Genomic DNA, 23,947 nt, shown 5'->3' with positions numbered 1-23,947 from the left:
TAGGCCAGAAGGAAGAACTGAAAACACAAACAGGCGGGTACTGCAGTTCAAAAAGACGCGGCATGCACGGTTTTATTTTCAAATAACAAAAATAAATAAAACATTTAAACAAAACAAACACTGCTCACAGAGCGAGACAAAACAATTAAACAAAATAAATCTCGAACAAAAATAGACCTAAAGGTCCGGCTGGACAGTAGCCTTCACAGATCCTTTAAGTTCTTTTAATTTATTTATCTCTCCTCACGCTCTCCCGTTCTCCACTTCTGAACATCCACCGGGAACCGAGAGCGTAGCAGACTTTTTATACCGTGGGGGTTAACTAATTAGTAATTATTCTATCACCCCTCAGCTACAATCTGCACAAGTTTAACTACACCTGGCAGAGGACAAGCTGCTACCTTGCCTCTGCCAGAACACACTCAAACCTCCCGTTGTTTCCCACCGCTGTCCAGCTCATCAACCAGTCAAATCCATGCTCTGCAACCCCCGAAAACAGCAACACACATTCTCCCCACTCATTCACTCCCTCCCTCCTTCCCATACTAAGTAACGGCGCGACCCGTTCCCCTTACAATACATGTAACATAAAAGACAGACGAGACAGACTGAACAGACAAGAAGTCCTACACCAAAGCAACTGTTCAGGTCGTTTACAATATATTTTTTTAATTTGAAAGTAAAAATATATGAAAGCATGACGACCTTTATGTAAAAAAAAATCTACACTAATATACAATTGAAGAAGAACTGTTTATTTAAATTTATTTCAATAAAGAAAACCAGCGACATTTCTTACGCCTGCATTAACTCTCCATATAATTTTACATTCTATATACCACAACGCTTTTCGTGCTGTGAGACGGAAGTCTCCACTGAAAATCAGAGGAGTCGGGTATCTTGTTAAATAGAATATCTTTTGAAACACCCTTCTAAATATTATTGGCTGAAGCAGTTTTAAGTGAGGCTGGATTTTCATTGATTTAAAATGTTAGTGTGTGCTCCCATTGGCTAGAAAGGTTGCAGTGATTTCGGCACAGTACGAGATTGACAGCAACCCTACCCAGGAAAGCATCTGCCAGAATATTTACAATTTCAGACATTCACGTGCGTGTCGGATTATTGATAATGGCTTCTGTATTTTGGTGTCCAGATGGGCAGTCTTCAGCAGGCCAATATAAATGAAAGCAGAAAAGGCAACATCTATTGTGAAGGCAGCAGTTTGCCTCCATAATTATCGGATATGACTTTACGATCAGAACAGGGTTACTGCCCTCCATCGTTTGCAGACTGGGAAGACATGAGTGGCACTCTACACCCTAGGAGCTGGAGAACTGAGATGCCTAACACCAGTGGCGTGCAAGAGCTCAACAGAGTGGGCTCAAACAATTTCACCCACAGTGTAGCAGGTACACAGGAAATGTTTGCTGACTATTTTCAGCCTCTCCAGGGGCTTGTCAGTTGGCAAGACTAATATCTTTTGAGAGGCAGATATAAAAAAATTAAAGGCATCTACCGAAAAAAAAAAACTTTATATAAATGTATTTTGCATTTAAATCACAATTAAATCAGTTATATTTGGAAGTTCATACGTGTGACTGAGTAATTTCTGTTGTTTATGTTCATTTGGGTGTATGAATGCCCTGAATCTGTAGATATGTTCTTGTTTTTAATTTTATTTTATTCACAGCTCCTTTGTTTCTTTAACAACTATAATAAAATAAAATAATAACTTTAAAAAGAAATCTGTGAATGGAAATACTTTCAATGGAACACCCTTTTACCTTCCTGGTGTCTTCTAATGATGAAGACATTTTTTATAAAGGAAAATTGTAGTCGAAGATTTATTTAAAAAAAAAAAAAAAAAAATCTTTGAAATCTTAAACAACCAATCATTTACAAGTGCCTATGGTCTGCAAAAAAACTGGATAAAAAGGAGGATTTTTTTTTTTTAATTTAGTCGTTGCCAATTATTTTCTGTTATTTTCTCCCAATTTGTAATGCCCAATTATTATTTAGGCTCAGCTCACCGCTGCCACCCCTGCGTTGACTCGGGAGTGGCGAAGATGAACACGCCGCTGTCCTCCGAGGTGTGTGTCATCAGCCGACCGCTTCTTTGCACACGACGGATTCATCATGCAGCCACCCAGGAGCTACAGCGTTGGAGGACAATGCAGCTCTGTGCAGCTTACAGGCAAGCCCGCAGTCGCCCGGCCGGGCTACAAGGTCACTGGTGCACAGTGAACCGAGGACACTCTGGCCGACCTAGGCCCTCAACCCTGATCTGTTAATTAAGTGCAGTACTGTACATGTTACAATTTGTCCTATTTTTTATTAGTAGGTCCATTAGCCAATATATTAAATATATTTTATTATACAATTGTTTTTTTTTTTAATCAATAAACTGTTAGTGGTCTTTCTCTGTTTTCACTTTTTCGAAAAAGAAAAATAAATATTGTAAATCTATTGAATTACAAACTGGGTATAGTAGTACCTCCCTCATATTGCACCCCCACCCCCCTCCAATTAGAAACATCAACCTTTTTCCTGTAGCTGAATCTCAGAATGGTAAATTCATGTGCCCCTATGTTTTCATGGTATGTTATACTACTAATATCCACCAGACGGCACACTATTAATATGCTTTTTTGGTTTTTAAGCAACGATTACATGTAATCCTCATTCCTGTTTTGATTTTCTCTTGCTTCTGTCAGCAAGTCTGCATCCATGAACAAACAACAAACCAATTATGCAAATAGAACTGAAAATAAGCATATATATATATATCAAATACAATGTATGGCCTGTGATTGGTTAAAACCTCAACATAGGAGGAAGAATAGAGTGAACATCCTTACACCGGGTACAAACTGGATTATGTAGCAGTTGGCAAACAGGACAGAGACCGAGAAAAACTTTGCTAACTATGATATTTTCTGTTCATATATATATTCATTTATTTACTTATGCTGTATCAGCTATATTGAAACAAAATATATAAAGTTGTATTTACTATCCAATCTTGACAGTTATTTTCTTGACTGATTCATATATTAAATATGTACAGCAGACTCAGCCCTAGTGGAAAATTAAATGCCCCTCGGGAAAACTACTGTTACCTCCTGCGGCTTCGGGCATTACAGCAGCCTGTTGGCAACAATAGTCTTCCCTCAGGTCAATGATTTTCTACTATAGCCCACCTCGCCAGAGGGGTATCTCTGCAGCCTGGATCCTTCAGCCGTGCAGGATCAGCCATGCAGTCATGCATGCGGAGGTGTAATAGACGTCATTATTGTATGCAACAATGAAGTTTGTTTGTGTTTAATAGTTTTTTTTCCCCCACTTTGAATTCAGTTGTTTCATTTCCTTGTTTGTTCGTCTGCTAAATTTCCGTAATAATAATGTTTTTAAACGATCTATTAAATAATGATGATTTAATCAAATCAAGGCATAATAATATTAGTGTTTTTTTCAAATAAACACATTTCAAGATCTGCTCCCAGGGAGCTCCTACACATTGATTTAAATAATCCTCCTCATTAATTTCTGAACCCAGTCGCATAGAAATGTTCCTCATATGCTTCTTTTTTCAGCTACTGAGATTCACTATTATTGGGGAAATGTCATACGTGTGATATGGATAACTATAATATGTAATAATGCACACAGTGATATGCATAATACCATATAATCTGACATTTCAATTGCAATCGTGTACTACAGTCATCTGTATTTAAATAATAATCTTCATCAACACTGTTTCAAAATGTCCCTTGTATGAACAGGTCAGGGTCTCCCCTAATAATGAAAAATCAATGAAAGATAAAAAATAATGATATATTTATGCAATCAGTGACATGCACACGTCATGCATGCACAGGTGATTCACATCAAAGACTGTAAAACCAGTCTTTGGAAAATAAAGGACATTATTTAAAATGATATTGCTCTGATTTTAACTAAATTGCCACTAAATATTTTACAGCCTACAAAGAGTTGGTATCGGAGGAATTATTTTTTCGCTTTTCTTTGAAGTTTGAATTTTTATAAGACAAAAATACTTATGTAACATTGACGTTTTCTCTTTGTTAAGTTTATTGTTAATAGTAATCATTTGATGAGGTACTTATGAAGTTTCCATCAGCTGTATTACGATAAGGTACGATGTGATCATGTGATTGGGGTGTCAGGTGAATGAGACAGATGAATGAGTTTGCCTTCCATTGGCTGTATTACGATAAGGTACAATGTGAGCATGTGATTGGGGTGTTCAGATGAATGAGCTTGCCTTCTGGAGTATAACGATGATGTCTATTAAAACCTGCGTACGCAATCCTGCACGCCTGCAGCTGCACGACAAGAGCAGCAGGGCTGGAGGATCTAGGCTGCAGAGAAAAACTTGAATATGAATTCATATGAATACTTCATATGAATTCATATAGGGCCGCGTGTTAGTAGGGTATAAAAGGGGGTTCTTGGGGTTCTGTGTTGTGTGTTCTGTGTGTAACTGCCTGAATAAACAACATTTTTTGTTTTGCACAGTTCTCCTTATCTGGGCTCACTTATTTCCGGACCCAAAATACATAACACATACATTGACAAAAAAATGGTACTGAGGAAAAGTGTCACAGTGGCAGAATTTTAAAACTGCAAAATATCGCTCGGTGAGCGATATTTTTGCTGCTCAAACATTTTCCTGCAGTGGCAAATCTGGGTCTATCCAATCTGGTCCATAGTGTGGGATACATCATGTCTTGATGATCTTGAATCAGGCCTGGCGGCAGCATGAATGCACCAACTTATTTAGAGCGGGCTTATTTTGGAAAAGACAAATCAATGAGCTTGGTCTACTATTTTACTTTACTGTGATGACAATAAACAAATAAATAAATCAATCATATAACAGCACAATATTATGAACTATTCACAGAGCACAAAATTAACATTTTACTTTATCTGTATTTTTTTTTTTTTTTCTTTTATCCATCCATTATCATAGACTGCTTAATCCTTTACAGTGTTGTGGTGAGGCAGAGCCTCACCCAGCAGACACAGGACTACAAGGCAGCACTACACCCTGGATGGGATGCAAGTCCATTGTAGGGCACCACACATTGGGCAATTTCAACTTGGGAACTTCAAACTCCACAAAGGCAGACTTCTAGGCCAGAATCGAAGCTAGGACCCTGGTGCTGTGAGACAGCAGCGCTATGCACCACGCCGCTGTGTTGTCCTTTTTACTTGAAAACATACAGTGAGCAGGCCCTCTACAGACATTGTAACAGACGCTCGTGTAACCAATCTGACAACGGGGCCTACGAAGGGGTTAAAATACATTTTTCAATTATTATTATTGTGCTTTGCTTTACTTTAATTTGATTAATCATTGCTCGTAGATTTTTTTATTTTTAATTTAAGCAATAGTGCCCGTCGATGACGGCTCAGAGTCTACCGTGAGACAGTTGAACGCGACGGGAGTTATGAGTCCCCAGTCGAAGGCTGGGCACTAACGAAAGTCAAGGTCAACTATCACAAAAGGTATAGCCATCATTGAGAGGGCACTATCTCGATTAGAAAATAATTTACTATTATTTTATTTAAAATAATTTAAAAAAAAACAAAACAAAAAAACCTACAAACCTAAATTTACCTTGAACTTGTACTGATTCGTCGGGTACCTTTCCGCTGAGTAAAGACGTTCTAAGAAAATAGTCCTTAACATTTTTTTTTTTTTTAATTAAAAAAAAAACAATGATGACATACATATAAAGAGAAAAACGATGCCTTTTTAATTAGTCAGTCGATTTAAATGTTTAATTGACTTGTTAAAGGTTTTAAACCCCTATTTATAATCTGGACATTGCCTAAGAAATGAACGGAGCAATTACTGGACAGTCCCGTGTACGGTGGAGTCTGAACTACCAAATACAATCTCTCATTAGACGTTGGTTATGTGTCTATTGAATGATCCAAAACAAATACTAACCGCTTACGTTAAACCAGTTGTCAGATATACACGTCAAGTAATTAACCAGTTGCCAGCCGACTTGTGTGTGTGTGTGTGTGTGTGTGTGTGTGTGTGTATATATATATATATATATATATATATATATATATATAAAAGAATGTGATCACTTTCCTTAGTAGCAGCTCCTATACAATGTACGTATAACTACAGATACTGTACCACATTTCAGTCTTGTTAAGTGCAGTGCTGGATATGTAATAGCTGTTTCTTTGTAGAAAAAGGCTTTCACACTGTATTCCAAAATAAATATCATATTTTAAATACATATCATGTGTGTGTTATAGTCTTTAGTAACTATAGAATTATGGTTAATCGGGATATGCAAACATAAGCATTACAGTCAGAGCCAATCAAATCGAGTGAAGGTCGCCAATGGGCTAATTGTATTTTACTGTCCTGAGCATTTCACTAGTCAGAGTACAGTATATATATATATATATATATATATAGTAGCGATCCCGGTTCCCATAGGCAGGCGCATCACACAGGTCGAGACAATCCACACACAGGCGGAGGGCGGGCGCGAACCCGGGACCTCTCGCACGCCATAGCGCCGACCTGCTGCTTCCTTCCCCCGTGCACGCTACACTAGAGATATATAATACAAAATAAACTCCCGATATTTTATTCACTTGGAAAATAAATAAAATACGTGCAATAGTAATATTAACATATAAGTACGATTGTGATATGGAAATACATGCTGTATATAGACATTATTGTGGATTACACCTATTATTGTTTGTGTGCTACAGTAGTATATTCCATCAGAACATAAATACCATTTCATGAGCATACAGTGTTTTTTAACATTACATTGTACCACAATAGCCTACTGTGTATACTAGAATTCTGCAAGAAACAGTAGAACTATAGCTAACACAATTTAGCTGATACGTACTTTTAATTATATGTGTCTTACTCACATCTGTGATTTATATGTACTTTATATTATTTGAAGATAATACTATTCTAAAAAAATAAAAGACCCCCTCTTATTTGCAGCAGCAACAGGCGTATCAGCTGGCTTATTTACATTCTGCGGTAGTAAAAAATCTCTTTATAGCTCTGCGCCAAACTAGATATTCACCTTCTAATGACCGAAATCGCAGATCCTTGACATTTTAATATTTTCAGAAAATGTCTGGCTTGTCTGTGTAATCCCAAAATTAAACAATAGAAAATGTAAATATGTCAAAAGCTATTTTTATTCTTTTTTATCCTTATATTTTATTGTTTACGTTTCAATGCTACATTAATTTGAATGCGTGTTGCATTTATCTAAACAGTGTTTGCTGAACACTATTCAACAGGTTACTATGTTGAAGTTTGGACAAATCTTGCTTCCTTTTTGTGGGTGGAGTGTTTTGTTATTTTCATTGTCTGCAGCCTTTGAGGAAAATACTAAGATTGCATGCAGTGCCATACTAGTCACAATGTCTTTATGTCTTTAAACACTGTTGATTTACACATACGTATGGTGTTAGAATTCCTTACATGTAACTAAGACTGAAATTATGTTTGCAAAAAATTATAGAAAATTGTCATAACTGATTAAAATCATATTCATGAGTGGATACCTATAACGGCGTTACTGCATCTTTAAAAAGTGGAAAGCCTGGCAACGATATACTTTGTATTCCAGTCACCGAGATCTGCTATAAGGTAGGATCTAGAAGGAAACACACTCGTTTTGAAAATAAATCGCGTTATACTGAACCACCGAATCACAAATAGATAGAACATGACAAACTGCATATGTTGCGTCGTTTTATGAATACAATCCAAACGCAGAATTCAGTCTTATAGCGCCTTGTTGGAACAAAACATCCAGAAAATCAGTCCATCTTTATTATTTTAGCTTGACTCCGCCTTCCTACCTGCAAATCTGGCTTGCAATCTTTTTTAGCAGATCTGACAGCAGCTATCAGCTGTGCGCACAAGGGAAGCCGAAGGGAGTGAGTGGGAAAGGCGACAGCGACTATAAACAGTGTTCGAGAAAGAAAGAGAAACGCAGTATAAACCACGACTTCTGCAACGAGATGGAGAAAACTAAGAGAGAAGAGATCTCTACACAGGTGTAAACCCTTAAGAGTCAAAAGGAGAACGCTGATTACCGTTTTAAGGCGATTGTTTCCTAGATAAAGAAAGATAGGTCGCAAACAAGCAACCGATTGAAGTACATTTTTGCAGCATTCACTGTACAGCTATAACGGCATCAAAATGAAGAACTGTCTATGGAAATAATCTTCAAGATTTGGAAAATGCCTAATTTTACATAAATGAAAATATAGACATTTTTAAGGGCGAGTTTAATGCGTTTTGCACAAGGAGACGGATAAGCAATCTGTTTTGATGTTTTGTTCGCCTGTGCGTCACAGGTTTTAGGGGAAATCGATTTGCAGAAGAAATTGGGGTAAAGAATAGCTGTGAAGGGAATCCAGGACTTCCAACTAGCATGACTGATGGTTGGGTTTGGGGGCGCTGGCAGGAGCCCTCCAAAGGCCCTGGATGCTAGCTATCACAGATAGCAACATTTCCGAAGGCATCAACAGCACTATATTCATGAGTAATAGTATCAATGATAATATAAAGTCGGACTCCATGTATATATCCAAGATGGATGCAGTTGTCATCCTTTACTCTGGAGACGTGCATTGCGATAGCAATGGCCAGCGTATGTGGTGGGCTTTCCTTGCTTCATCCATGGTTACGTTCTTCGGGGGTCTATTTATCATTCTTCTCTGGAGGACCCTCAATTACCTGTGGACTGTTTGCTGTCACTGCAATGTCAAAAACAAGGTAATCTGAAAATTAAAATGTTATTTTCTATGCTAGGTTTCTTAGTGTACAATTATGCAATTTTAAATAGCATAAAAGGGATTGTTAACTATATTTGGCTTTCCTTTTTCTTTGATGTTGGGAAATACACGTTTCTCTGTGACACGTGATCTGGTGGGTTTGCATTTTGCAACCCTGTAGCATATCAGTGGGTAAGGTAGTTTTTACATTTGTATCTGAGATGCGCAATTCATTAGTGACGATAATACTGTGCATATTTCCGTGACACCCACTCCCCAGTACAAAAACATAATTTCTATTGGTATTACGTCTCAATTGAGAAAGCCTGTGCCCCTGTCAGTGTTAAGGCATACATGAATGTTCTTATTTCAGTGTTAACAATGGATACAAGACGCTACAATAATTTTGTATTAACAGATATTTTTATTATTATTATTCTGACTTGGAGACATGCACTTTTGCAACTGTGAGATGTTTTTTTTTTTTTTTTTTTTTTTTTTTTTAATTGAGTTATTTGCAATTAAATTGCAGCATGCCCACGGCATCCGATACGCCTCTTCCTGGCAGCCCAGTTGTTGTTATCACAATTGGAACATCTGTTTCTGAAACCAGTGGGCAAGCCTGTACAATTGTGCTTGCTAGGCTACATCTGACGTCTTCCCCCATTCTCATTTTGTGATTTAAAAAAAAAAAAAAAAAAAAAACTTTCAGATGTTACAATTTTATAAGATGCAAAATGTACATTTCTTTTAAAATGTTTATAAATGAGTTGGTCGTGTGTTGCCTTAATGCATATCAGCTGGATTGCACAAATAGTTTATGTGATTGACAGTTCTGTATGCAGTGGATGGACCCCTCCCCCAGGTTTTCTCTTATTTGCAATGTGTACATAGATGTAGTTATTACCAATTTCAAATACATTTTATCTCTAACACTTTATATGATTGATAGTAGTTGCACATTTCATAATGTTACATATTTTATTGGGGTTAAATGATTTCTTCGTCACTTTTGTCAAATTTACTTAAAAATATTTATGCATATCTGTGAGTGCCCTACAAAATGCTTATGCATTTATTCAACCACTAACATTTTAAATATTTCATACTTATACAGCTGAGGTGCAATATGATGTTCATTTGGTCATACCACTTAAGTTATTATACAATTTTAATTTTAAATAATAAGTTATTTTTACAACATATTAAAGATAGGCAGGAACCCTATATTGTGAGAGTGCAAACGCTAACCTGGACAAAAAATACTTTCTTGAAGTACCCAGAAATAAAATTGGTGCTTTCTTCGTTCTTTTCACAAGGTCCGAAAAAATAACAATATCTGCATGCCCCCCCCCCCTCTTGTTTTTTGAGTATATAGGAGTTTCTTTTATGCGCTTTCATTCTGTGTTGTGTGGGATTACTTAAATATGGTTTCAACCTTTTATTTAACACGACAATTGCCCATTTGAAAAGGAAATCAATAAGTAACTGGTGCTGTAACGAATTTCAAGAATATACTACCTAACCACTGGCACACAAACGGATAACTAAAAAGTTTTCAGAATGGTGATACCAGTAGTATATGAGCTACTGTCTAAGAGGTTGGGTGTGATCACCAGAAAAACGTGCTTTTGCTGTAAATCATGAGTTTTGCCAGTGACCTTTATTAACATGTCCTCATTTATATTTTAATTGGCTGCCTGTAATAAGAACAGATTACAGTTACAGATCCACACAGCAGTAATCACATGGTGCAGTTCTGCAGGAGCAGCCTGGGGTCCTGAACAGTTGATGTGCCTTGTTCTGTTTTCGTACTATTTTGACAAGATTAGTGTACTGCTATACTATAAAATGTTATTCCTCAATTTCATAATCAACATATTAATTAATAAAAGGCAGCTTAGTTGATTGGTTCTTGCATTGTTTTTAAGCATTCAAATTACTGAACTGGCCCTACACCTGCATGGTGTGTAGATGTGTTAAATGGTGAAGTGATAATTTGTACTCAGCCTGGGCCCTGTTTTGCTTTTTTCCGTATGTGCTTTACATCACTGGGGATCCAAGTCAGTTTTGTCTTTGCCATTGCTGCAGCAAGCATTCAGATCTTGATCATTCCAGGCAGAGTTATTCCACAGGGTGTTGAGACACGTGGAACTAGAACATGGTAGAATTAATTGCAGCCAAGCACATGGCTCTCTATAGAAGCAATGATTTGAGTCACTGTAGTGCAAAAAGAGCTGTTGATTTTATATATATGTGTGTGTGTGTGTGTGTGTGTGTGTGTGTGTATATATACTTTCACACTATGGAAAAATGTATAATATAATGTCCTGTTACATAATTGGTAATGAACCAGACAACTGAAAAAAGATAAGCTGTGATGGGGTAGACCCCACCTCACCTCTGTGCATATTATGTTTTCTATTCATTTGTAGTTGTATTATTATTTAAATGTACTGTTTTGTGTATTTTAAAGCCGTTTTGTTATTGTTGTTTATGAAGCATGGATGGGGATAAACTCCCCCATCCATGCTAAACTCGTGCAGAATGTGACCATCTCCAGATTGATTGATTGATTGACTAATTTATTATTAATTTGGAGACAGTCACATGTATATAAACTCACAGCTTTGGCTGATCGGGGAAGGTGTTCAGAGGCGGAGCGAGACGCGAGACGTGAGACGCGAGACGTGAGACGCGAGACGCGAGACGCGAGACGCAAACTCAAACTCAAACTCAAACTCAAACTCAAACTCAAACTCAAACTGAAAGTAAAGCTTAGATAACAATTGCTACACTTGCTAGTTTAAGCTAGCACGATACTTGTTGTGCTCCGTGCATTTTGTTCTGTTCATCCTTTTTATTTTACAATAAACCGGCTCGTAATCGCATTTATTCATGTCCCAGCACTGTTGTCTGTGTCAGCTGTCTATCAGGTCACACATTGCTACCAGCCATCCTGGTCACAAAGGCCAATATAATTTTACTCCAACTTTAGTCTTGGTAAATTTAAAAAACGAGATTACTGTATAAGTGCTAATTTTGAGTTGTGCTGTGCATAGAAATTCACAGCATGTATAGTTGGATTTCAATTTAGTTCTCAAGTGGGGAAAAAAAAATAGTGCTTCGAGGCATATCTTCTCTTTTAATTGCATAAAATAACAAGCAAGCAGATAAGAAATCTGCTAAGGAAAGCATGCAAAATGAAAATAATATATTTTAAGCATTGTTGGCAAATAATTGCTTTGACATGTAAAGGAGGCCAATTTGATAAGAATGTAATGTCAACACACTATTTTCAAATCTTAACAGCACCTTATGGATAAAATAATTTTTTAAATTTGAATTATACTTTACTGTAGGAAGATTATAAAAAATACAGATTATACTTATTTTTTATGATTTTTTTTTTTTTTTTACAATTCATTAAAAAAAAAACCTCAAAAACAAGCACTATTCATTTGCGGTGTTCACAATGAAAGAAAATGTGAAATGGATAGCCTCTGTCATTTTATTATGAAGGAGATCATGGCAGGCTTTGTGCTGCATAAAGTTAAAAAGGTTTTCAGCTGTTGTTGTCTTTTAAACTAGAGATGTCATGAGTGCTTATCTGAAGGGAAACCACAGATGAAACCATAGGCGGTGGCACATGCTTACAGCAAGTTCAAACCAGTTCAAATGTTATACTTAATGTGTTTTTAAATATATATATATATATATATATATATATATATATATATATATATAATATATATATACACACACACACACACACACACACACACACACACACACACACACTCAAATTGCATTAATCCAAATTCAGAAGGTGAACAGATTTTAAACCTGTGTATTAGTATATGGGCAGGGGTTGGGTTTAGACTCAAACCCTGTATGTTGTTTTTTTTTATTTTTAATTGGTTGAATTGTTACATCTATGTCATAATAGTTTTACATATGAATGTTTACACACTGGTGACATTTCTCTGTGTTTTTATGTATAATCCCCTGACCTCAACCAAGAGACATTTACTATCATCAAAATCATTAAAATTCCAAAAGTGTGTGTGGGGGAGGGCTTATAAATTTGTCAAAAGTGTACTAAAGTCATATCAGTGATATATTATATAACTTGCAGAATATGTCAAAATAAGGCCAGGTATTACTATACTAATTCATATTAACATTAATTTGTCAATAATTTGAAGAAAAAACAATCAATAATTGATTTAAATAATTGACAAATAGTCATAACACTTCTTACTCTAGTAGGCCAACTTTTTAACAGGTGCCTGTTTCAATGTCTTGTGGGAACTGGGTGTCCTTTTTATACTCTGTCGTCCTTTTGGAATCACATTACTGTCTTTACAAATAGATGGGAATGCTGCATGTCAAACGTATTGGAAATAACTTTCAAAGCCGGCCATATTTCACTCATAACTCACTCATGAAAGCCGAGTAAAACTGAAGAATATTTCTTAAGAAATTCTAGTAGACTAATGTTTTGAAGTATCTTCACAAAGCACTCGTGATCAGAGAATGAAAAGCGCCTCACTTCTCGAGTTTTACTGCTCTGATAGAAAAAAAAAAAAAATCTATAGATCTATATCTGTATCTATATATATATATATATATATATATATATATATATATATATATATATGGTTTTAGTTTGACATATTTCCTATAGACTGCTTTGGTTTGTCTGTCATCACATAAAGCTAAACTGCAATTATCTAGCCAAAGGCACCTTCATTCCTTCCATACTGACTGTGTTGGAAAGTAAAATTTATTTCTGCCTTTCACAGGGTAGTTCTAAAGTAGAGTTGAACACCAGTGAATGCTTCATGAACTCCACCCCCTGCTCTAGTGTGTGCACACCCACCTGCTGCCTACTCGTAAACCTGTGGGGTTCTGACTCATACTACACATAAAGACCAATAGGCATGCAGTAAACGCACTGTTAAAGTACATAGCAAATAGAGTAATTCCAGTAAATGTTATCTAATATGTATTGCTCATTACTCCATAGATCTCATACTTTCCTATATTAAAGATGCACATGGGCTGTTAAGTTAAACCTGTATTTGATTTATTTTATTTTTTTTATAGCATTTGAAAATAGTAAAGCTGCCAATACATTGGCCTGCATTTGAGTGCCAATCATTGCTTTTCCTAAGACTGGTGTGTTTTTAATGTCGACTTTGTTCATGCGACCTTACAAAGTTTCCCATGTACTTTAAGAGGGTAATGGTAACGGTAGCATAAGGTTTCGGGTGACAGGAAGAGATAGCTGCTGCTTTATATATAAAGCAAGGATTTCCACTCAGGTGTGGCTCATGCATTAATTAAGCAAATAACATCCCAGCATGCTTAGGGTCATGTATAATAATGCTAGACAGGCCTGGTTGCCTATAATTATGGCTAGCACGGCTGCAAGAGGAGACCTCAGTGACTTTAAAAGGGGTGGGTGCATTTGGCAGGAGCTTCAGGGACCAAGACAGCTCAACTTGCTGATGTTTCACAAGCAACGGTGTCTAAGGTGATGTCGGCATGGAACTCTGAGGGAAAGACATCGTCAGCAAAGGGCAACAGTTACCGGAAGCGCATACTCCAGGATCGTGATATCCGTGCATTAATTCGGAGTGAAAGGCAAAACAGGTGAGAAACTGCAGATCAATTGACTGGAAATTTCAACCTGGGGCGCGAGCAACCAGTTTCATCAAAAACGGTCCGCCAAGAACTCCACAGAGTGGGATACCATAGTCGGTTTGCAGTGCACAAACAGCTTATTACACCTGGCAATGCATGTTTGCGAGTCCAGTGGTGCAAAGAGCACAGGCAGTGGACTACTGAGCAGTGGAGAAATGTGATATGGTCAGATGAATCATCCTTGTTCTCGACAAATGGACAAGTGTACATTTGGCGCAAACCTAAAGAACTCTACAGCCATGAGTGTTTGGTTGTGGGGAGAATTGTCCTGGCATGGTTTGGGTGCACTCATTCCCTTAGAAGGCAAGGTCAATGCTAATCACTACTTAATGGTACTGAGTGACATCTTCACCCTATGTTGCAGCATTTCTTTCCTGCCGGGGGGGTGTCTTCCAGGATGACAATGCCCCCATCCACAGAGCACATGTGGTCGTCCAATGGTTTGATGAGCATGACACTGATGTTATCCATATGTTATGGCCTTCTCAGTCACCAGATCTGAACCCAATCGAGCATTTATGGGATATTCTGGAATGGCGCCATCATTTTCCACCTCCATCAACCAGGCGTGAGTTGATTGACTTTTCGTGGTAGAATGGTGCCGCATCCCTCCTGCAGAATTCCAGAGGATGGTAGACTCTATGCCATGGTGCATACAGGCCGTACTGGCCACAGGTGGTGGCCCAACACCCTATTAAATGACTTTACATTGGTGTTTCCATTTTTGTGTCCACTGCTTATACAATATTTTTTAAATAGATACATGAGAGAAATACATTCAAAATTTTTTTAAAATAACAATGGCCTCTTCATCAAGTATATATATATATTATATAATATATCTAATCTATATATATATTATATATATATTGTCACAATCTATCTGAAGAATAACCTTTTGACATACTAAATTGATTTAATTTAATCGCATTATGGCCGTATGGGGAAACGAAAGTCATCATTTGCTAGATGTTTTAGTATACTGGGAATTACAGCAGTTTAGATAGTTTGTGGTTGCTTGTGAATTAAGCTCTAGCAGATTAATAATTCATTTGAAAGGGGATGATGCATTGCAACACCTGTTTTAAGACTTTTTAACCTTGTACAGGGAATAGGATCTGATTCTGTTTTTCATTTATAATTACCATGCAGAGTGGAACACCTAATAAGATTTGAAGATGTATGGCAGCAAGATTAAACCATGCTAAGTGATCTCTGGGTCACATACATGTCAACTTTAACTTATCAAAATAAGGGAAATATTGCACAGTGTCCAAAATAGTTTTTTTTTTTTTTTTTTTTTAAATGAATTAATAGGTTAATGCTGCCATTAACAGAGCAGTATTAAGTTTTTTTTTAAATAATGTTTACTTTATGAAAAAAAAAAAGTTTAAAGGATAACTGTAAAAAAAATAAATAAATAAATAAATAAATAAATAAATAAAAACAATTTCAGAGTAAATATGTTTGTCCCAGGTCTGGATTTACATCCAAGGCAACCAAAATTCATAGCCATCAAATTCATACATTCTCTCTGCCCTTGAGGCTCTGGTTGTAAGCATAGGTTGCAGATTTGACAGCAGCCAGTACTGTGCTAGAAGAAAATATTATCCCGGTTCATCCTGTTCTCAGTCACAATCTTCCTAACCATGCTGAAATTTCTCTCACTGCTTGCATTGCTGTGAAGGATGCAAAGAAGTGCCTTCACTAATGATGACAAGTGCCTAAATCTTGCTTGCTTTCCCACAGCTCCCCAGAATCTGTCTACCTTCCCTTCTTTTGGGTATCTCTGTCCTGTCTTATCTGGAACTCAATCATTTCATCTCTCAATCTGTCTGCATCAAATTTCAGCCGTGGAAACGTCTCTGCTAACCTCATCACAGCAAATAAAAATACAGAAATCTTAAAACTAAACACAGAATCTGAAATAATTTTCGGTGTCACGATTGAAAAACAACTTGAAATCCTTGAAGATGGATACAAAAAAAACCCAGTGTAATGAAATCCAATAATGCCCCGCCCCATTTGAATGTGCAAGGAGCTTCAAAATCTAGCTTGTTTAAAATCTCATCATAAGTCTATAGAAGAAACTTTGCCATTTTTTTGTGTGATATACAGTTAGGTCTCCTCTGGAATAAGTTTGTCTGCTCTGGTGGCAGTACTGTCAAATTCGTCATCATAATAAAAATATACGCATTGTGCTAAACCATTGACAATTAGGAGAAGTGTTACAAGTGGAATCACATTAAATAATGATTTGTTAAGTGAATACAGATACTTCATCTACATCATTTATAAGTTCCTTGGTTGACTACACTGTGTTTTGGATTTGCTCCTTGTGTTTTTAAATAATAAATAAATAAAAAGTCTGATCTATAGTGTACAAACACACAAAATGTCCTTCCACTTCTAGCATTGCAAGGTGGCAAAATAGATCCCAAAATAGGACTTACTGACACTTGATGGAGATCAACAAACTCCCACAGAGTAGTAGTAATTGTACAGATATAATCAATTTAATTGTTCTGTTGTTGAAAAATCCAATTGAAAATAGTTACTACTTCATGACATTACAATTTACTGGAAGTATCAGGCATAGATGAGCCTTTATGATGTTCTGCAGATGTGTTCTTTTAAGGGCATTTGTCAGTCAGGGAATCCCTTGTGCCCATTTTGCTACATTGTCAGGTTCCAGTAAGATGAGATAGACAGTTGTGGACGAACAAAAACAAAATCACTGTATTGTAAAGGAAACCAGTTTGGTTTTCCTTTGTAGGTTAATTGGGATCTTTAATGTGTGCATTTTGTGGAAATTGCATGTTATACCCAATTTACCTTTAAAACAGTGAATGGATATCCCTTAGATTTGTATCTTAATTATTTACAGAGGAGGGCTGCTTACAACATTCTGTGACGCAAAAAGATGTAATTGGAAGACGCTGGGTTGACTTACCTAGATTTATTTCAAAGAACCCTACAAGCAACAGTTACAAGCGTTTGCTCTCGTGGAACGCACACACATAAACAAGGTTAACTTAAAGCAGAAGAACTGGTTTATGTTATTAGTTAAATTCTTCTGTATTGAATAAACAGCGTTTTTAAGTGTATTTATTAAAATAATGTTAACAGTAGATACATTTTATAATACCACAGACACAAATCTAAACTACAAAAATAGATATTATATTGTACTTGGAAACTTAACATGTACACAATCTAGTAAACAATTTGAGTACAAGTACCTGTGCTTCAATTGTGCATAAAAAAAGCAGGTTCAGTCTTTACATGGGGGGGGGGGGGGAAACAGTGCACAGAATGCTTGTTTACATAACAGAAAAAATCCATCCCTCAATTAACAAAATTATATTTTGTAAATACTTCACTGTATCACTTAACAAACAGGCTACTGTAAAGAATGCAGATATCAAATACAGTGCTGGAAAGTCATGTATTATACACAGAAGCAGATTCATAAAATATGAGTACTAGTAAATAAATATTTAGGGACACAGCAATCATTTGATATTTTGTTTCTACATCTCCCTCAGCTCTCCAACTCTCAACAATCTGTTCTCCCAGTAAATTCAATATAAATAAATGTATTTATTGGTTTTTTTGTAACCCAGTTGAAGGTGGAAAGGGGTGAAAATGCACCCCAAAAAATGACCATGTACACTCACTGTGAAGGAGGATCACCCCTTATTCTTGAGTCGGACAAGGATGTTCTTGATATCAATATAAATTATTAAAGTTTACCCACATGTAAGGATATCCCATGATTTTCATAGAATTATGAGTTATGTTCATTTTAAACATGCCACTGACAAAGTGTTCAGTACTTCCATTATTTTATGCCAATTCATTTTATAAACTGCATAACAAAAGGCTACTGTATTATTAATCTGTTACCATAGACATACACAGACTTAAGTCTATCCAGGTCCATAAGAAATCTAAATTCTGAACAGAAAATCAGCACTCACCCTCTTTTATTGTCAATCACAGTTCCACAAAACCTACAACTTTTTTTTCCCTGGTTCTGATTTTAAAACTACTCTTTTTAATGCAGTTATCAGTTATTTGAAGTCACGTACTGGCATTATGTATGTATTTATGGGAAATAATGTAATTGTTGTAAATATGTCACAGTGCTCCTAAGATAGAATTGATTTCTAGTATTGTACATAATTATTTTATTGACTGAGTTAGGAGGAAAAACAGCTGCCAGCCAGACTGAACAGCTGGCACTGTCTGACTGTGTACAAGGGGACACAAGTTCTGCTTCCAGGGTGTCCTTGCAGATCTCTTGACTGTCCAGCTTTTCTTGTGCTTTTAATACATTTGTGTAGTAGCAATGTCACACTACCCATAGCAAATACTGGTAATGGTATTTACTTTGACATAGATAAATCCACTCCTGATCTACAATAAAATAAAGTTTAATTTCTAAATCTAACTAAAGTTTACATTTTGAGCACATTGCATTTTAAACCTGTGACAAATGTATAAAGTTATACTTTAATAATAATTCATTTTAGGTAATTAAACTGTTGCGGGAATTGTGAACCTTTTCAGTATTTAGGTAATATAGTGGTACTGCTAACCATGCCAAAGTTGACAAAATAGTTGATCCTTTTGAACGCTGACCTTAACATTTTAGGACATTACTTTTACTTAAGGTGTTCAACATATCCGTGTTGGAAAGCAACTTGCAACCTCATTTTGTACCTCAGTAGGAATGCACTAAAATCCCCTTCATGCTCAAATGTATTGCAGATTGTAGTACACACAGTACTTCCATCGGCTGGCAATGGTATAATACAAACCAGGGACCTTACAATACCGAGGCTTCTTTTAATTGAGCTAAAAGAGCTGGTTCTGTCAGCTGTGCTTTAATATATATTATAATAAATTAGTGACAGCACTTCTCAAACACATTACACAGCTTGCATGCAGTAATAAGCGTATCGCCCAATCAGGAAGCTGTCCTTGCATCCTCCCCCTAGCTCCTGCCAGGTGTGCACAACGAATCCCTGTGTAAACAGCACAGCTGCGGGTCGTGCAATCAGTCCTGCACATGATTTGCAGAGACAGCGTCCCTTGTCCTCTTGGAATGATTAACGTGCCTGATAAAAGTGGCATTTGTTGATTAATTACATGTACTATCTTTCTAGAATATACTTGCATATTTTTGGTAGGAATAGAATACAATAAAACCTGTACAGGTACTAACCTAGATCAAAAATTAGTTATTTATTTTTAGAACTGTATATTTGATTCTCACTAACAGTTATATAACACTACTCCAGAACTTATATATAAACCATAAATTAACACACACTCATAACCAGCGGTCCAGATAAGCTGCGTTCAAGCATTTTTTACACATTAAAAAATCCAAAATACACACTAAATTTAAATTTAATGTGTAAAATTACGCATAACAATTTTACTGCACATCTTTTGCCCCCTAAACCTTCCACTAACAACTAGGCTACATCTCCCAGAAGTCAATGTCTTCAGTTACTAGAAAGCTGTACACAAGAAAAACCAGCACAACAAACATTATCCAATATCTGACTAGCCCTATTGTCTTCGCAGCCAATCACAGTAAGAATAAGAACAATTCAAAGCTACACAGGTTGAAGCGTAGACACCCCAGTCCAGCTACAAATCCAACTGGAACCAATGCCAACCGCTAAATAAAAGTGCCTGTAATATTAAACAAACTGTTACTAATGCATTTCCTTATTTTCTTTACATGTTTGTCTTTATGTTGAAGTTTTAACATGTTCAATGCATTTTAAGAATTCAGTGTTAAAATATGAGTAACATAGTTCATTTGCAGTCAGTACAATACCTCAAAAAATGCGCTGAGCCGATAAAGAACCTTGTAGAACGCACGTTTGGTTGTACAGGAGTTCAAAGTAACATTGCAGGTAAAATGGAAGGCTGTTTTTTAATGCCTACACCATTACCATAAATATTGTACAGTATTTACTCATGACTGCAAGGTTGCATTTTACCTCCTGAAAGTAAATTTTACTCTCAGTGTTCAAGTTAGAGGGTAGTTACTCCCAGACCCAACAGTTTATCTGGAGCGCTGCTCATCACCCTTCAGCTTTCTGTTTTGTTTTTTTTTAGTTACGGACCCCCTGTAATGACTGCATGCATGAACATGTGTAGCTTTCTTTGTCTTGCCTCTTAAAAACAATAAATGGCAAGTTGTTTGTTATCAGTTTTTTAAGACTCTACCTGTAATTATACAAAGTAGGCCTGATGAAGGAAGATTTGCAGTAATTGCATTTTTTAAATACTAAAATTGATTAAAAAATGCTAAAGAAAGTGCATACTGCAATCTTTTCATGAAATAATGTGACTAATGTCTGTAGTCTATACACGTCTCAAACAAGTGAGCAATCAAGAAAATTAGAACACCTTCCCAGTATCTTTAAAAGTCCTTCAGGCTGAGCTTGAATTTTATCTCCCTATATGTTATGAGCTAAGAAGCTAAGCATGGCTCTATCTCTGGTTTAAAATAATAATATACACCCAGAAAGGTGAAATTCCATCATTTCTAGGTATAGTATAGCTGCAGTATACTACACCGAAACAGGTAATACGCCACAACAGGTTTTTATTTATTTTTATTTTTTTTTACAACAGGTATTATAACACGGCTTCATGTTGACTCAGTAATGATCATGACCGTAGGGTTCAAGAACAGGATGGCAGGGTTGGTGATCTAAAGGCCAAGCTTGAGGGCTGTTAACCTCAAGAGTAGATTGAGGTGTTAAAAGAGTTTACTTATTGTACTTTTTTATGTAAAAGGAAACATATAACTCTCGTGTTGTTTTTTTAAAAATATTTTTATAACTGTAAAAAAAAATGCAGTTCAGTTTTATAAATACCCCAATGTGAATATTAATTTATGTATATTTTTTAATATCATGATCTCATAATTGTGACGATAACATGCCTCTAACTAATCCTAAAGCTTAGTTTATACTTGTCATTGCATACAAAGATTTCACTTCAGGCACTGTGACCTTTTGAAATTAATACTTCAAGTATTTTATTTGGTTGTATTTTACACAGCAGAAATGTTACATATAATCTAAAATCACGATCAATTGCATACCAGTTTGGATATATGGGATATTATTTATAATGCATAATAATACAATAACTACACAAATGCACTCTTACCAAAATGTTGAGTGTATGGAATCTTTTAACTTTGTTATTATTTTAGGATCTTTCTAAAACTTAAACCTCAATTAGTGGACTATACATCTTCAGGGTTTAAGGTGATTATATTCAAATAGCCAGCCAGGGGAAGTTATTTAATTATTTGTTATTCACAATCATATTTAAAAGGCAGTCTACAATAATATTGATACAAACATATTAATATGTGTCTGTGCTTTCAATGATTTAAAAAATAAAAATAAAAAATACAGCTTGGCAACAAAATTTAATGTGTGTGCCTGCTGTCATCTATTTTTATTTTAACATTGGCCTATTTCTATCTGTTAAGTAAGGTATTGGCCTATTTTATTTTAGATAATGGAATACTAATGATCTAAAAAAAAGTGAATAATATATTTTAATAATGGCTAACAAAGACATTCAGTTATTAAACAGATTTAAAAGCATCGTGACTCTGAAGTGGTAAATGGACCATTTCTGAATATTGTTCCTGTTACATGAGACTGTGACCTTGTTCTGTTGGTAGAAGAAACTCCTGGTTCACATTTCTCTCACTATTTGGTTGCAAGGCTAGATTTTAACATGTGACCATACCATTTTTTGAACCCCCCCCCCACAAGTCCCTGTGTAAAAGGTATGTGACAAGTTCACTGTCACTCTTGCAACCTGTTGGTGAAATACCGAAGTGAATGATAGGTTTGCTAATGATGGTCACATGGCAACAATTATAAACTTGACTCCTCACTTTCTCACTGTACCAGTGGGAATTGCAGTTTTAAGACCATTTCAAGTCTGCCTAATAATTTGAATGGGCAGACAAGCTAATGTTGCTGTGTAATGAAATGAATCATCTAGTTATTCAGCTAACACACACACTAGCACTGGTGGATCCTGTTACTTCAGTGTCTGGTCAGCTGAAAGTCATTTATAATTAAATTACTATCAGTCTTAATGAGGATTGGACTGGAGCTATCCTGTACACTCAAAGGTCACAGTTTTCACAGATGTCCCGGTTTTTGGTGGTCGGATTTAAAAAAATAAAGTTTGCAGGAGTTGAGGTGACCCTTTTCACTACCCTTTTGGTCTGTTGTTATTCACAGTATAGAATCAATTAAAAGGTAGCTACTATAACATTTAAACGAAATCTTGAGAAATAATGAGGATTGTTTAAAGCTGTTTATATTGGAGGTCATATTAAAAATAAATAATAATAAACATTTTTAAAAATCTTTAAATACGTTAACTTTCTGATTTGGATAAATGTGTCTCGTCACATAGGGTCAAACGTCACTGCGGTCTGTTTGTTTCAAAATAAATAATCTAAAACAATGTTTTGAGCATACTATTATTATACCTTTCATCTACAGCAGCGGTTCTCAAACTCTGCTGCATTGCAACCCTCTTCTAGAAATAAAAATGACTACGGGCCCATCTGCCCTGTGTTATTGCAGAATAGTTAGTATTGATAAGTAAAACATGCATTGCAAGACAATATCAACAAAACTAAGATTTAGCCATTGGTAATTTTTAATTCACCATACAATTGCATTGTATTTCTTTTACAGCCAACAGTAAAAAAATAAATAAATAAAAATAAATCAAATAAAATGCTTCCTGGTATACGTGATCGTGCCACAAGGACAGCTTTTTGATCCAGCTTTAGATTTAGTCAGTGAGAGAAAGGACAGATGTATCTCATCCTTGGAGTGACATGTTAAGAATATTTAAGTGATCTAAAATCTCTGCCAGGTAAGCTTGTTATACACAGATGCAGTTTCATAAAAATGACGATTGGTTAAACAAATAAATATTTAGTGATACAGCAATCATTTAAAGGATATTTTGTTTCTACATGTCCTGCTCATCATCAACTCTCAACAATCAATTCTCAGAGTAAATTCAATGTAAATAAATGTGTATTTTCTGTAACCCGCGGAAAGGGATGCATATGCACCCCAAAAAATGACCATGTGCACTGTGCAGAAAGATCACCCTGATTCTTGATATCAGTATAAATTATTAAAGTTTACTCACATGTAAGGATATCCCACGATCTTCATAGAATTATGAGGTATGTTCATTTTAAACATGCCACTGACAAGGTGTTCAGTACTTCCATTATTTTATACCAATTCATTTTATAAACTGTGCATAACAAAAGGCTACTGTATTATTAATCTGTTACCATAGACAT

General features: G+C 35.9%; 1 protein-coding gene across 10 annotated transcripts in view; it reads left to right on the top strand.

The window, feature by feature from the left end:
- Positions 1–7,687: 7,687 nt before the first annotated feature.
- LOC121321825 (calcium-activated potassium channel subunit alpha-1) overlaps positions 7,688–23,947 on the top strand; it is a 164,362-nt gene continuing 148,102 nt past the window's right edge. For 4 of the 10 annotated variants that reach the window (XM_041261058.1, XM_041261059.1, XM_041261067.1 and 1 more), the window contains exon 1: positions 7,688–8,830. In XM_041261058.1, coding sequence (XP_041116992.1) covers positions 8,540–8,830 — 291 coding nt within the window. In that variant the 5' untranslated portion in view covers positions 7,688–8,539. The remainder of the gene's footprint in view (positions 8,831–23,947) is intronic. The other 6 variants (XM_041261061.1, XM_041261062.1, XM_041261064.1 and 3 more) reach the window with 2 other exon arrangements.

Source organism: Polyodon spathula, chromosome 10, assembly GCF_017654505.1.
Source record: "Polyodon spathula isolate WHYD16114869_AA chromosome 10, ASM1765450v1, whole genome shotgun sequence".
NCBI classification, from domain to species: Eukaryota; Metazoa; Chordata; class Actinopteri; order Acipenseriformes; family Polyodontidae; genus Polyodon; species Polyodon spathula.
The sequence above is the reverse complement of the archived record's forward strand: the minus strand, read 5'-3'. Positions and strand labels throughout refer to the sequence as shown.